The 12,427-nt window shown below is 44.7% G+C and overlaps 1 protein-coding gene across 2 annotated transcripts in view; it reads right to left on the bottom strand.

Annotated features, from left to right (window-relative positions):
• Nucleotides 1–1,236: 1,236 nt before the first annotated feature.
• Nucleotides 1,237–12,427, bottom strand: part of LOC129815722 (proto-oncogene tyrosine-protein kinase Src-like) — a 37,111-nt gene continuing 25,920 nt past the window's right edge. For both annotated transcript variants that reach the window (XM_055869789.1, XM_055869790.1), the window contains 6 exons: nucleotides 11,951–12,106; nucleotides 11,543–11,722; nucleotides 11,270–11,346; nucleotides 10,958–11,111; nucleotides 8,723–8,854; nucleotides 1,237–8,309 (listed from right to left, as the gene is read on the bottom strand). In XM_055869789.1, the coding sequence (XP_055725764.1) occupies nucleotides 8,101–8,309; nucleotides 8,723–8,854; nucleotides 10,958–11,111; nucleotides 11,270–11,346; nucleotides 11,543–11,722; nucleotides 11,951–12,106 (908 nt within the window). In that variant the 3' untranslated portion in view covers nucleotides 1,237–8,100. The remainder of the gene's footprint in view (nucleotides 8,310–8,722; nucleotides 8,855–10,957; nucleotides 11,112–11,269; nucleotides 11,347–11,542; nucleotides 11,723–11,950; nucleotides 12,107–12,427) is intronic.

Raw genomic sequence — 12,427 nt, 5'->3', positions numbered from 1 at the left:
GTCGTGTAGTTTTTGCACTAGATTGATTCAATATGGACCGATTCTTGCGGAGAGAGCCCATCTGTTGTCAATTAACAGTTCAATAAATACATGTTTGTTAGGGTATGAACCTTGCAGTGAAAGACACAGCCAGTATCTATAATCTACTAATGAAATGTTAGCGTTCATGGATAGGTTCGATAAAAGATTAGATGAAAGATTATTTCATTTATTTCAAAACTACCAGTGATCAATGTTTTATTAGTAAGCCTACAACATGTCATACATCCATGCCTTTGAGTTTTGCATTCTTGTTTGTAAATAAGTAAATATAACAAAGAAACATAAGGAAAGTAGATTAGATCTATCTTTACTGGACTGTAATCTTGTTTGATTAGGATGATTTATGCAGGCTAATGAGGGCGTCGCTTCACAGCTAGTGGCCATGCTACAACAGTTAGTGGCCATGCTACAGTCAAATGCTGCCTCCTTGTGGTTGACTAAAAATAACATCTTGAGAGTACTGTTGAGAGTCTCAAGTGGCACCCTATTCCCTATATTTTACACCAATTATAGGGAATAGAGTGCATTTGGGACATCCCCACTCTGTGTAACTGCTGCGTCAGTAACTTCCTGTACGCGTTGTATCTGATTAGTCTCCTCCTCCTCCTCATAACAGCAGAGGGAAGCAAGAAGGGCATTGGAGAAAATATTCTACTCATATCTTCTCATCCAATACCCTCCTCGCTTGAATCAAAATACTTCTGAAATTCCCTCCAGGGCTTTTTCTGAATTCCTCTTTCCTTGATCCCTCACATCCTCTCTCCTTCGCCACCTCCTCCAAATCTGTAGGAGAATAAGGTCAGAGAGGAGGGACCCTGGACCTTGTCTTCCAACATGGTTGAGGAGGAGATAGGATGCAAGGACTCGCAGAAAGACAAATTGAGATCTGGAGAACAAACTTCTCACTGGACTCATTATCAAAACAGGCGATATGCATGGAGGGGAAATTTAAAGTGTCAACAATATAGGATAAATCATCCCATGATATCACTCTCGTAGGATAATACAACAATCAGAATATCTTACATTTTAAATTATAATAAATAATCATTTATCCAGAGCAACTTAGTCAGTGCATTCAACATACACATACCAAGACTTAGCCAGCTGGTTTAAAACTGGCACTTTCACAGAAATGCAATGAAGTCCATTAAAAGGACACAAACACTGAGATATGAAAACATTGTAAGAAAACGCTCTTGAAATATAATTTATTGTACATTTAAAGATAACATAAAGTGGCACAATACCCATTTCAATCCAATCCTGATACGCACAAAAAAAGAGAAAATAATATTGTTTACAAAATCCTCAATCTTCTGATATTGTCCATTTCAAATGAATAAAGTTTTAGGAATGGTAAACCAGAAACTGCATAGGTTAATAAAACATGTTGGACAGGGAATCAAGAATATAGTCCTTGGCTTGAAATTATTAGAAAAATTTGTCCTCTATTTCATCCAACAGATTTGAAAGAAGCGTTGTGGTCCATATTTCAATATATATTAGAATACATTTCAATGCTTTACCTGCAGTACAATGGCCTCAAGTTGTCCTTGTCAATGTACCGACAGGTTCAAATATTCAATTGAAAGTACAAAGAAGCCTATGCAGAATTTTGCCATGTTTTGATGTTTATCTACCCCTCGTTCAAAGTACAAAAAGCTACAGAGATTATTCAACCCCCCAAAATAAGTCATGTACCCCATTTACAGTATCAAGGGGCCACAAATCAGCCCAGGCATTTCTACTTTTTTTTTTTTTTTTTCATTGAGGCCCCCATACTGGCCCATTTTGTTCCTCGAGGCCCCCATTATTGGCCAGATTATCATTTTGCGCAATAAACCAAAGTTAGATAGGCCCACTGGGCCAAAAAATTGACTGGCCCATCTGGCATTTGCCCCGAAATGTTAGATGGCCAGTTCGTCTGTGTCATTGCATCATGTTAGGTGAAAGAAAATGGCAGATTTAGGGAAAATAAACAATCAAATAACAGGATCGTCAGTCATTAATTTTAGAAATATTTACACCTACATCACTACCACACATTTCGTACTTCTATTATTAGATACTGGGACCCATTTTTCAGCATACATGTCATCATATTGATCAAGATTGTTGAACACTGTTTCTCATCGAGGAAGTTCTTGATTTCAAAGCAAACAATGGACAGCACTGCTTTCTTATTGCTATGTCACAAGTCATCTTGTTTGTGTAAGGTCTTCAATAACTTTTACTGTAATCTAAAGTCTACAGCAGTTCGCCTGAATACTCAATTAACTCTTCTGTACTCTTATTCCTGGTGGGTGAAGGGCATCAACATACCAGTGATGCCCTACACAACCCCTAGGCCTTTCAGAGTCCAAAACGTCTGCTTGTACACACAGCAGTGTTCTAGAATATTGGACTGTTGGCTTTCATACTTCTTCAAATTCTCAGCGCGGCTCAAGCTATTTCTCCAACTGTCAACACATTCAAATGAATAGAGGACTTGGGGTGGTCCGGGCAGTGCGTCCCCCGCTGACGCTGGTCTCAGAGCCACAAAGCTGGTCTCAGAGCCACAAAGCAATGGACGCCGGACTGTCACGTCTCTGTGTCTTTACACTGAATTACGCTTTATGCAGATCTGAAGTGATAAGATCCGTATAACTATAAACAATATGGCGAAAATTCCGACCACATGGTGAAGCAATTGCCATATTGTAAAACTTATCCGATTCTTTTAGATCTACAGGAGTACCTATGGAAGAGTGGTGGAAGAGTGGTGTGGGGGGGGGTATCTGTACTATACTAGTTTATATTTGATAACTGACTTTTACTTCACTATATTCCTAAAGAAAATAATGTAATCTTTACTCCATACATTTTCCTTGACACCCAAAAGTACTCGTTAGATTTTGAATGCTTAGCAGGACAGGAAAATGGTCCAATTCACACACTTATCAAGAGAACATCCCTGGTCATCTCTACTGCCTCTGATCTGGTAGAATCACTAACCAAATGCTTTGTTTGTAAATGATGTCTGAGTGTTGGAGTGTGCCCCTGGCTATCTGTAAATAAATAAAATATGTTGTGCCGTCTGGTTTGCTTACTATAAGGAATTTGGAATAATTTGTACTTTTACTTTTGATACTTAAGTATATTTGAGCAATTACATTTACTTTTGATACTTAGGTATATTTAAAACCAAATACTTTTAGACTTTCACTTGAGCCATTTTCCATTAAGGTATATTTACTTATACTCTTTACTTTTGGGTACTTTTTCCACCACTGCTATGGAGTAGGGGCTAGGGCCCTGTTCAAATTCTGTAGAAATACATCCTTCCTTGTTTCCTCCAGTTAAGCATTGGTCAGACTGGATAGGTGTAAGCAAGATTTCAACAACCCCACCAATTCTGATCTGTGATTCCTTCAAAAGGAGGTAAGAAGGAGATATTAATTTCTGAAGTATTTAAACCAGGGCCATGTTCTCACCTCAGTGCACTCATATGACCCATCTAGACCAGAGAAATCTAATGCATGATCAAGTAGGCAGCTCATCATAGCTTCAAAATGGTCCTACTGCTTCTACCCGGGGACCAAACTACTCCTACACAAACAAAACAGCAATGAATGCACTATGCAGATTGGCTTCTTGAAAAAGGGACGATACAAAATGCATCCTACTGGGGGTTATATATACAGTATGTGACAACTGCGATTGAAAAAGACCATCTGACATTGTCGAATCAATTCAAAAGAACAGTATCAGTTGATGGCACAAACATTTTGAAGATTATTCTCCCCCAGAGTCACCTCCCCGTCCCTAATCCAAAAGTAAACACGCAGTCTCAAGGTACAGTACAAATACAGACTAGCCAATGATCAAGAGCATCCTTATTTGACTAAATACAACAGCATGCTAAATAGCTCTAGAATTAGCTAGAGTTCAAATGATTAAAATCCTCGCTATACAGGTTGTCGACTTGGAGGCATACTGTGTCGGGATGGAAGATAGTCAGTTGAAAAATCGTAGGCCGAACCATTAATGCCAATGAACCGTTAACATAGTCTGTACCACTGGTAGTTATAGACTAGTACATCAGGCTGATTGTATGCCCATTGAACTACAGTGAGTTCAGGCGTAACAAAAGTACATTATGTACATGGACAGCAGTACAAATATATATATATGGCTTTCATTGGCACAAAATGCAGTAGGCTTTCAGGGCCAGTGCAATCAGCTGAAGTGAACAATGCAATCAGTAGCCATTTCACATAAGACCAAGTGTGGACCAATTCGGTTTCTTCTTTCGAGGTCTTTTGGTTGTCTTTAGCAGTAGAGGTTAAGGATTGCAAAATTCCGGAAATATTCCCAAAATTCAGAGGGAGTAAGCAGACAATCCGTAATCCTCCGACTAGGATTTCTGGAAAAACTGGGAATTTAGGGAAAGTTACTGGAATTGTACAAACCTAGTTTTAAGTTCCCATGTCTTTCTCATTTGAGAAAGGAGTCTTTCTCCTTTGAGCTGCCTACGTAACACTCTGCAGCATCTCCCAGGAAATGTATTTGTCACTCTCAGATCACGCTACATTCCAGTTAAATCAAGGTTGATCAAAATGTACACGTTGGAAACCACCGAAAGCTACTCTCTGCAACCCATATGCGTTTCACCTCGTGAAAACCCAAGGTAAGGGATTCAAGCAAAAACACATAAAGCTACTCTCTGCAGCCCAGATGTTTCACCTTGTGGAAACACAAGGCATAGCAAGGAAGAAATGAACTGGTACTACAGTTTCAAGAGGGAGAAAATTCAGAGACAGGATTGATCTGATATCCAACTCACTTTGTCTGGGGAAACCAGCCCTCAGATTAAGACTAGTTTCTCACTAAGAAACACTTTTTTTTAAAGCATGCCCTTTGGTCCAGGACTAGGCTTAAAGGTGGAATTTGCTGTAGGGGAAACAGCGCCATCTGCCTGCCCCCCCCAGCCGTTGTTCTGGTTTTTGTTTCGTTGAGATGCAGAGCTGAGGAGCATCGCTCCGCTTCGTCAACAAAACAAAACCAATAACAGTGGCTGTGGTGGAAAAAAACATACAAAACGTGCATATGCTGCTGTTCTATCACATGTGCAATGATGTCCAAGGGGGGGGGGAGAATGACTTCTTTGTTGTAAAACCACAAACGGCTGAGGCAGTTTCAACTGGATTCCAGCTTTAATCTAGGTCTGGGAAACTAGCCCTTAATGTTGTGTTGCTGGGAGATGTATTAGTTACAATATATCACTAATACATGCATTCTACTGGCTGAGGTTAGATGGCAGCATTGACTGTATATACATCATACATACATACACCTAATGTCCTCCAGATCCATTGAAATAGTCCTAGGCATATCTATAAAATGCATCCTTCCTACCTTCCTCCCTTACTTGAGGTAATCACTGATCTGTAAGTGAGTGGATTGGTGAAGACATGGTTTCCACTCCATTGCTTTCACTAATCTTACCGTGTTAGATCAGTGATATTTGCACTAGAACCAAAAATGACAGCACCGCCCCCTGCAGGTCCCTCTCATTGTCAGTTCAGAACACCAAATCACTCAAACCCATTTCACACTACTGAGCTTAGCCGCACTGTACTGGCCTGGTTTCACATCCACCATAATGGTATGGTTCGGGACAGTACAGTTTGGGTGAGCACAATAGTGTAAAAATGGTGTATATTTCCCCACCCGTCTATCTGCCTGTGAAGGATTGTGGCAATGTTACGATTTACAAGGGATTTCACAAGTCCAAGGGGCTTTCTAATCATTAAATATATTACTTAATTAGCAAAAAATATTTAGTCGTAGTTCATTACATAATTACTGATCATTGGGGGATAAAAAAAGCCACCTAAATCCCAATAAGGGATGAAAGGGGTTATTATTTAAAGATGCATAGCTTCTAGTGCCAGATTTGATTAGCAAAGAGGATTGAATTGACCCACACACAGGAATTCACACAGCATTTAACTCATTGTGCACGTTTGCAATCCTTCATATTTGACTGGCTCTCAGTACCCTGCTTCTTTCACAAACCACATTAAAAGGAATGCATTTAAGAATGAAAGTTTTGGGGTCCTCAATAAACCTTTCTAATGATTGTACAACTGAGTCACAATAATCTCAGGGTGATTGCACACAACAACAACAAAAACAGGGCTGTGTTCAATAGGCGCCCAACGGAATTAAACGGACGGAAAAAGGCATGGACAAAGTGGGCTTATCTAATAACAAACCCTACATTTTCATTTTCTGTTGCAAAATGTTTTTAAAGTCGTGAACATGACCCAGGTGCAATTGTACTAACAGGGAGTCTATTAGCACCCAGTATGCTTGACATCACTTCTATGAGTATACAATGCTGTCATCCGATACATTTCATGTGAAACTGTCTGGGAGCTTTACAACATTTCAGTTTTATTGACAGAGGAAGAAAGAAAGAAGCAGCATCTTTAGACAAAACAAATAAAAACTTTCAAAAAATTCAATCTGAGAGTTGGAGACCTGGAGGAAGCAGCACTTGAGAATACTGGAGAGAGGAGGAAATAGGCAAAGAAAGGGAGACAGACAGACCCACAGAAGTTACATCCCTAATGGCTCCCTATTCCCTACATAGTGTACAACTTTTTGACCTGAGCCCTAGTGTCCTATTTTTGACCCTATTCCCATAGGGCTCTGGTCAAAAGTAGTGCACTACATGTATGTAGGGAATAGGGAGCCATTTGGTATGCACAAGAGAGAGGGAAAACAGACGGACGTTCCTTCGGCACCGGTGCCACGTTGGCAGCACTCTGCAAGAGGAGAGGAGGTGGAGGGAAAACAGACGGACGTTCCTACGGCTCCAGTGCCACGTTGGCAGCACTCTGCAAGAGGAGAGGAGGTGGAGGGAAAACAGACGGACGTTCCTTCGGCACCGGTGCCACGTTGGCAGCACTCTGCAAGAGGAGAGGAGGTGGAGGGAAAACAGACGGACGTTCCTACGGCTCCGGTGCCACGTTGGCAGCACTCTGCAAGAGGAGAGGAGGTGGAGGGAAAACAGACGGACGTTCCTTCGGCACCGGTGCCACGTTGGCAGCGCTCTGCAAGAGGAGAGGAGGTGGAGGGAAAACAGACGGACGTTCCTTCGGCACCGGTGCCACGTTGGCAGCGCTCTGCAAGAGGAGAGGAGGTGGAGGGAAAACAGACGGACGTTCCTTCGGCACCGGTGCCACGTTGGCAGCACTCTGCAAGAGGAGAGGAGGTGGAGAGGTCAGATGCTATAGCTGCTTCTAATTTCTCCAAACTTGAAAGTGTGCACTTGCACACTCCCCCTTGTGGATTTCAACAATGAGGGCGGATTTCAACAATGAGGGAGACTTCCTCTAGTTTAGCCAATGCTTACAATAATCCAATGCTTGACAGGTAGTGCACAAGTGCACACTTTGGGAAAAGTTTGAACGGATTCCGGGCAAAGCCTTTGATGAGAAGGGGACGAGGACAGAGAGGGAGGGTCAAAACAGTGGCCATGTTCCGTCTCACTATCCTCCGTCCTTCCTTAGGGCACTTCGGGTTGAAGTTTTTCCTAGCTACAGATCTAGGATCAGCTTCCCCTCCCCTGATCTTAACCATTAGTGGAGAAAATGCTAAATTGACCAAAGATCAGCATCCAGGGGCAACTGTACCCTACTCCACCTTAGGACACTTACCATCTTTCCTCCACAGATCTAGGATCAGCACCTTTCGCATCAGTCCAACCCTCAACCACTATGACAGTCCCCACAAAACCGGTCTCTGTAGCTTCAGGTTAGAAGTCACTCATAACAACAGGTCTAGGATCAGCTCCCCTTTTCTTCCCACTCCTAAACCATCCTTAACCATAGTCCATTACAGTGGGGAAATAACACTAACCTGACCCGTGATCAGCGTGCAGTGAGGGGTGGGCAGTGACATGGGTGGGCATTGGGCAGGGGTGGGCATTGGGCAGGGGGGTGGGCAAGTCCATCCATGAGGCCCGGGGAGGGGAGGGGGGGGGGGTGTTGATGTCCCTGAGCCTTATAGGTTCTCCCCAGGCTGGTACTGGGGCTCGGTGGAGGTGAAGTAGTCTTCCAGGAAGCCCTGGAGGTACTCGAAGGTGGGGCGCTCCTCTGCGTCCTTCCTCCAGCAGGTGAGCATGAGCTCGTGCATGGAGGCTGGGCACTCAGCAGGGCAGGGCATCCGGTAGCCACGCTCCACCTGATCCAACACTTCCCGGTTCACCATGCCTGAAGACAGTGTATGGAGGGGATAGATAAATAAATAAAAGAGGGAGAGAAGAGAGAGAAACACATTCGACAGTGTTTTTCTATAAAACCTGTTCAACTTTTAATAAACACACAGAAAAAAGACCAACCCTTCACTTCCTTCTAAGTGCAATTGTATGCATCTTGGAAGACTATTTAGTCAAAGTATACCGTATATGTAATCAAAGTATACTGTATATGTAATCAAAGTATACCGTATATGTAATCAAAGTATACGGTATATGTAATCAAAGTATACCGTATATGTAATCAAAGTATACCGTATATGTAAACCTGCAGAAGCATTGTGTGTCAACACGTTGGTGTTTTATACCTATTGTGAGCAGAGTGTGTACTACTTGTCTTAATGTTTCATGGAGAAAAATCACTGGTACCTGGATATGGGACTCTGCCTTTAGTGGCCAGTTCAGTGAGCAGGACCCCGAATGACCAGACATCTGACTTGATGGTGAAGCGTCCGTAGAGTGCAGCCTCTGGTGCCGTCCACTTAATGGGGAACTTGGCACCTGGGGAAACAAAAACCTGATTGTCACGCCCTGGCCTTAATATTCTTTGTTTTCTTAATTATTTTAGTTAGGTCAGGGTGTGACATGGGGAATGTATGTGTTTTTTGTAGTGTCTAGGTTGGTTGTAAAGTTTAGGGGGTTTATTAGAGTAGTTGGGTTTATGTTTAGTATAGAAGTCTAGCTGTGTCTATGGTTGAGTGTAGGTATCTAGGAAAGTCTATGGTTGCCTAAATTGGGTCTCAATTAGAGACAGCTGGTGATTGTTGTCTCTGATTGGGAGCCATATTTAAGGCAACCATAGGCTTTAGTTGTTTGTGGGGAATTGTCTATGTTGAACGTAAGTAGCTTGTGTGTGCACTTTCGTTTGTAGCTTCACGGTTGTTTTGTTGTTTTTGTATAGTTTGTATAAGTGTTTCGTTTCGTGTTCATCTTCACAATAAAGAGAAGATGTATTTTGCACACGCTGCGCCTTGGTCCTCTCTCTCTCCCTTTGACGATCGTGACACTGATCGATGACACACTCTGATAAAAGACCATGGTAGCCAAAATGTCACTGTTTTAACTAGAATACATCAATACAAGACTATTTTCCTAAAACAAGGCTAGAGTTGAGCCTCTCTACAAATGGAAAACTTGACGGTTACTTTCGCTGTTCTAATTTTGCTGGTCTCCAGTGGGCCTGGTTGTGATATACATTGGTCCTTTCACAGAGTCAGAATTAGTACATTTTCCTGAAGTTATTTAGCCCCTTTATTACAATCCCTGAAGTCACAAAGTCTGCATTTAACAACTTTAAAAACAATAAACACAAGTAATCAAGAGACCAGGTTAAGCAGAAGCCTCATCTTCTATGAGGAGGGGGCGGCAGGCTAAAGTTGTCCACTTTACACACCGAGACCAGTTGGAAAGAAAACCAGAATAAACAGAGGTCCTCCAAGACCAGGATAAACAGAGGTCCTCCAAGACCAGGATAAACAGAGGTCCTCCAAGACCAGGATAAACAGGGGTCCTCCAAGACCAAGTTTAGGACACACAACTACAGATTTGGCCTTGACTGAAGCCTTGCCCTGTCTGGCAGCGTACTGAAGCCTTGCCCTGTCTGGCAGCGTACTGAAGCCTTGCCCTGTCTGGCAGCGTACTGAAGCCTTGCCCTCTCTGGCAGCGTACTGAAGCCTTGCCCTGTCTGGCAGCGTACTGAAGCCTTGCCCTGTCTGGCAGCGTACTGAAGCCTTGCCCTGTCTGGCAGCGTACTGAAGCCTTGCCCTGTCTGGCAGCGTACTGAAGCCTTGCCCTGTCTGGCACCGTACTATAGCCTGACTGAAGCCTTATCCTGTCTGTCAGTGTACTCGTTGACTGAGGCCTTGCCCTGTCTGGCAGCGTACTGAAGCCTTGCCCTGTCTGGCAGCGTACTGAAGCCTTGCCCTGTCTGGCAGCGTACTGAAGCCTTGCCCTGTCTGGCAGCGTACTGAAGCCTTGCCCTGTCTGGCAGCGTACTGAAGCCTTGCCCTGTCTGGCAGCGTACTGAAGCCTTGCCCTGTCTGGCAGCGTACTGAAGCCTTGCCCTGTCTGGCAGCGTACTGAAGCCTTGCCCTGTCTGGCAGCGTACTGAAGCCTTGCCCTGTCTGGCAGCGTACTGAAGCCTTGCCCTGTCTGGCAGCGTACTGAAGCCTTGCCCTGTCTGGCAGCGTACTGAAGCCTTGCCCTGTCTGGCAGCGTACTGAAGCCTTGCCCTGTCTGGCAGCGTACTGAAGCCTTGCCCTGTCTGGCAGCGTACTGAAGCCTTGCCCTGTCTGGCAGCGTACTGAAGCCTTGCCCTGTCTGGCAGCGTACTGAAGCCTTGCCCTGTCTGGCAGCGTACTGAAGCCTTGCCCTGTCTGGCAGCGTACTGAAGCCTTGCCCTGTCTGGCAGCGTACTGAAGCCTTGCCCTGTCTGGCAGCGTACTATAGCCTGACTGAAGCCTTATCCTGTCTGTCAGTGTACTCGTTGACTGAGGCCTTACCCTGTCTGGCAGGGTACTGTAGCCTGACTGAAGGCTTACCGTGTCTGTCAGTGTACTCGTTGACTGAAGCCTTACCCTGTCTTGCAGGGTACTGTAGCCTTACCTTGTCTAGCAGTGTACTCGTTGTCCTCTATGAGGCGGGCCAAGCCGAAGTCGGCCACTTTACATGCCAGGTTGTCCCCGACCAGGATGTTGGCAGCCCTGAGGTCTCTGTGGACGTAGTTCATTCTCTCTACATATGCCATCCCTGCTGCAATCTATACACACACAGAGACACGGAGAGAGAGAGAGACACGGAGAGAGAGAGAGAAAGAAAATTCTGAGTAAAAATGAACAAAAGAGGAGAAAAACTTAGAATCAACTGAAATAAGACCATTATGCCAAAAGGTATTGAACATTGTAGCGTTTGTCCCACCTGAGATGCCATATCCACTAACTGGGGAAGACGTAGCAGCTTGCCCGTGTCACCTTTCAGGAAGTCCAACAGGCTACCTGTGGGAGCGACAGTGTTATCAGAATACTGAGAGAGAGAGAAGGCAGGAGAAAGGGAACACAAGAACAATGTGTGTGTGTGTGTGTGTGTGTGTGTGTGTGTGTGTGTGTGTGCGCATACACACATGAAGACCAGGCTGTACCACAGCCATGTAGTCAGCGATGATGATGATGATGATGTTTGCTCTACTGTTACCTTGGCTCATGTACTCGGTGACAATGTAGATGGGTTCCTCAGACACCACGGCGTAGAGCTGCACCAGTTTCTCGTGTCTCAGCTTCTTCATGACCTGGGCTTCCTGGAGGAAGGCCTCTGGGGACATGGTACCTGTCTTCAGGGTCTTGATGGCCACCCGCGTTGTACCATTCCATGTCCCTGTAGAAACACAGTAGCCATGGGTCAGAGTACCCAGAGTACCTAGCCAACGAAGCTAAAGGAGTACACAGGACAGCCCATGGAACAGACCCACGTTTCTGACACAACCAAATACACAGTCCTTATATGAAGTTATAGTTGAAATACATGAAGTTGAAATAAAAGTGTCTGTTAAAAGACTATTTATTATTCATCTATACTTCAAAAAACTGTGTGTGTGTGTCTTACCCATCCAGACCTCTCCGAAGCAGCCCTGTCCCAGTTTGAGGTCGAGGTGGAGGGACTCCCGGGATATCTCCCAGGCGTCGCGGGCCAGGCCCTGGGTCTGAGGCTTCAGCACCGGACACACCTCTGTCAGACAGTGGCACAGTCCATCTGCATGCTCTGTGGTTCGGTACGGGAAGACAGAGCGAGGCATACGGTCACCGCCGAGACAACTGGAACTGTCCACCCTTGTTAACACTATCCACCTAGACAGTTGTTTTGGGGTTTTCTGAGAGATTGGCACATCTGACAAGTGTCAGAAATGTGTTTGGCCTCCCGAGTGGCGCAGCCGTCTAAGGCACTGCATCGCAGTGCTAGATGCGTCACTACAGAACCAGGTTCGATCCCAGGCTGTGTCGCAGCCGGCCGCGATCGTTAGACCCATGAGGCGGCGCACAATTGGCCCAGCGTCATCCGGGTTAGGGGAGGGCTTGGCCGGCC

This window comes from Salvelinus fontinalis, chromosome 18 (assembly GCF_029448725.1).
Source record: "Salvelinus fontinalis isolate EN_2023a chromosome 18, ASM2944872v1, whole genome shotgun sequence".
In the NCBI taxonomy this organism is placed as follows: domain Eukaryota; kingdom Metazoa; phylum Chordata; class Actinopteri; order Salmoniformes; family Salmonidae; genus Salvelinus; species Salvelinus fontinalis.
The sequence above is the reverse complement of the archived record's forward strand: the minus strand, read 5'-3'. Positions and strand labels throughout refer to the sequence as shown.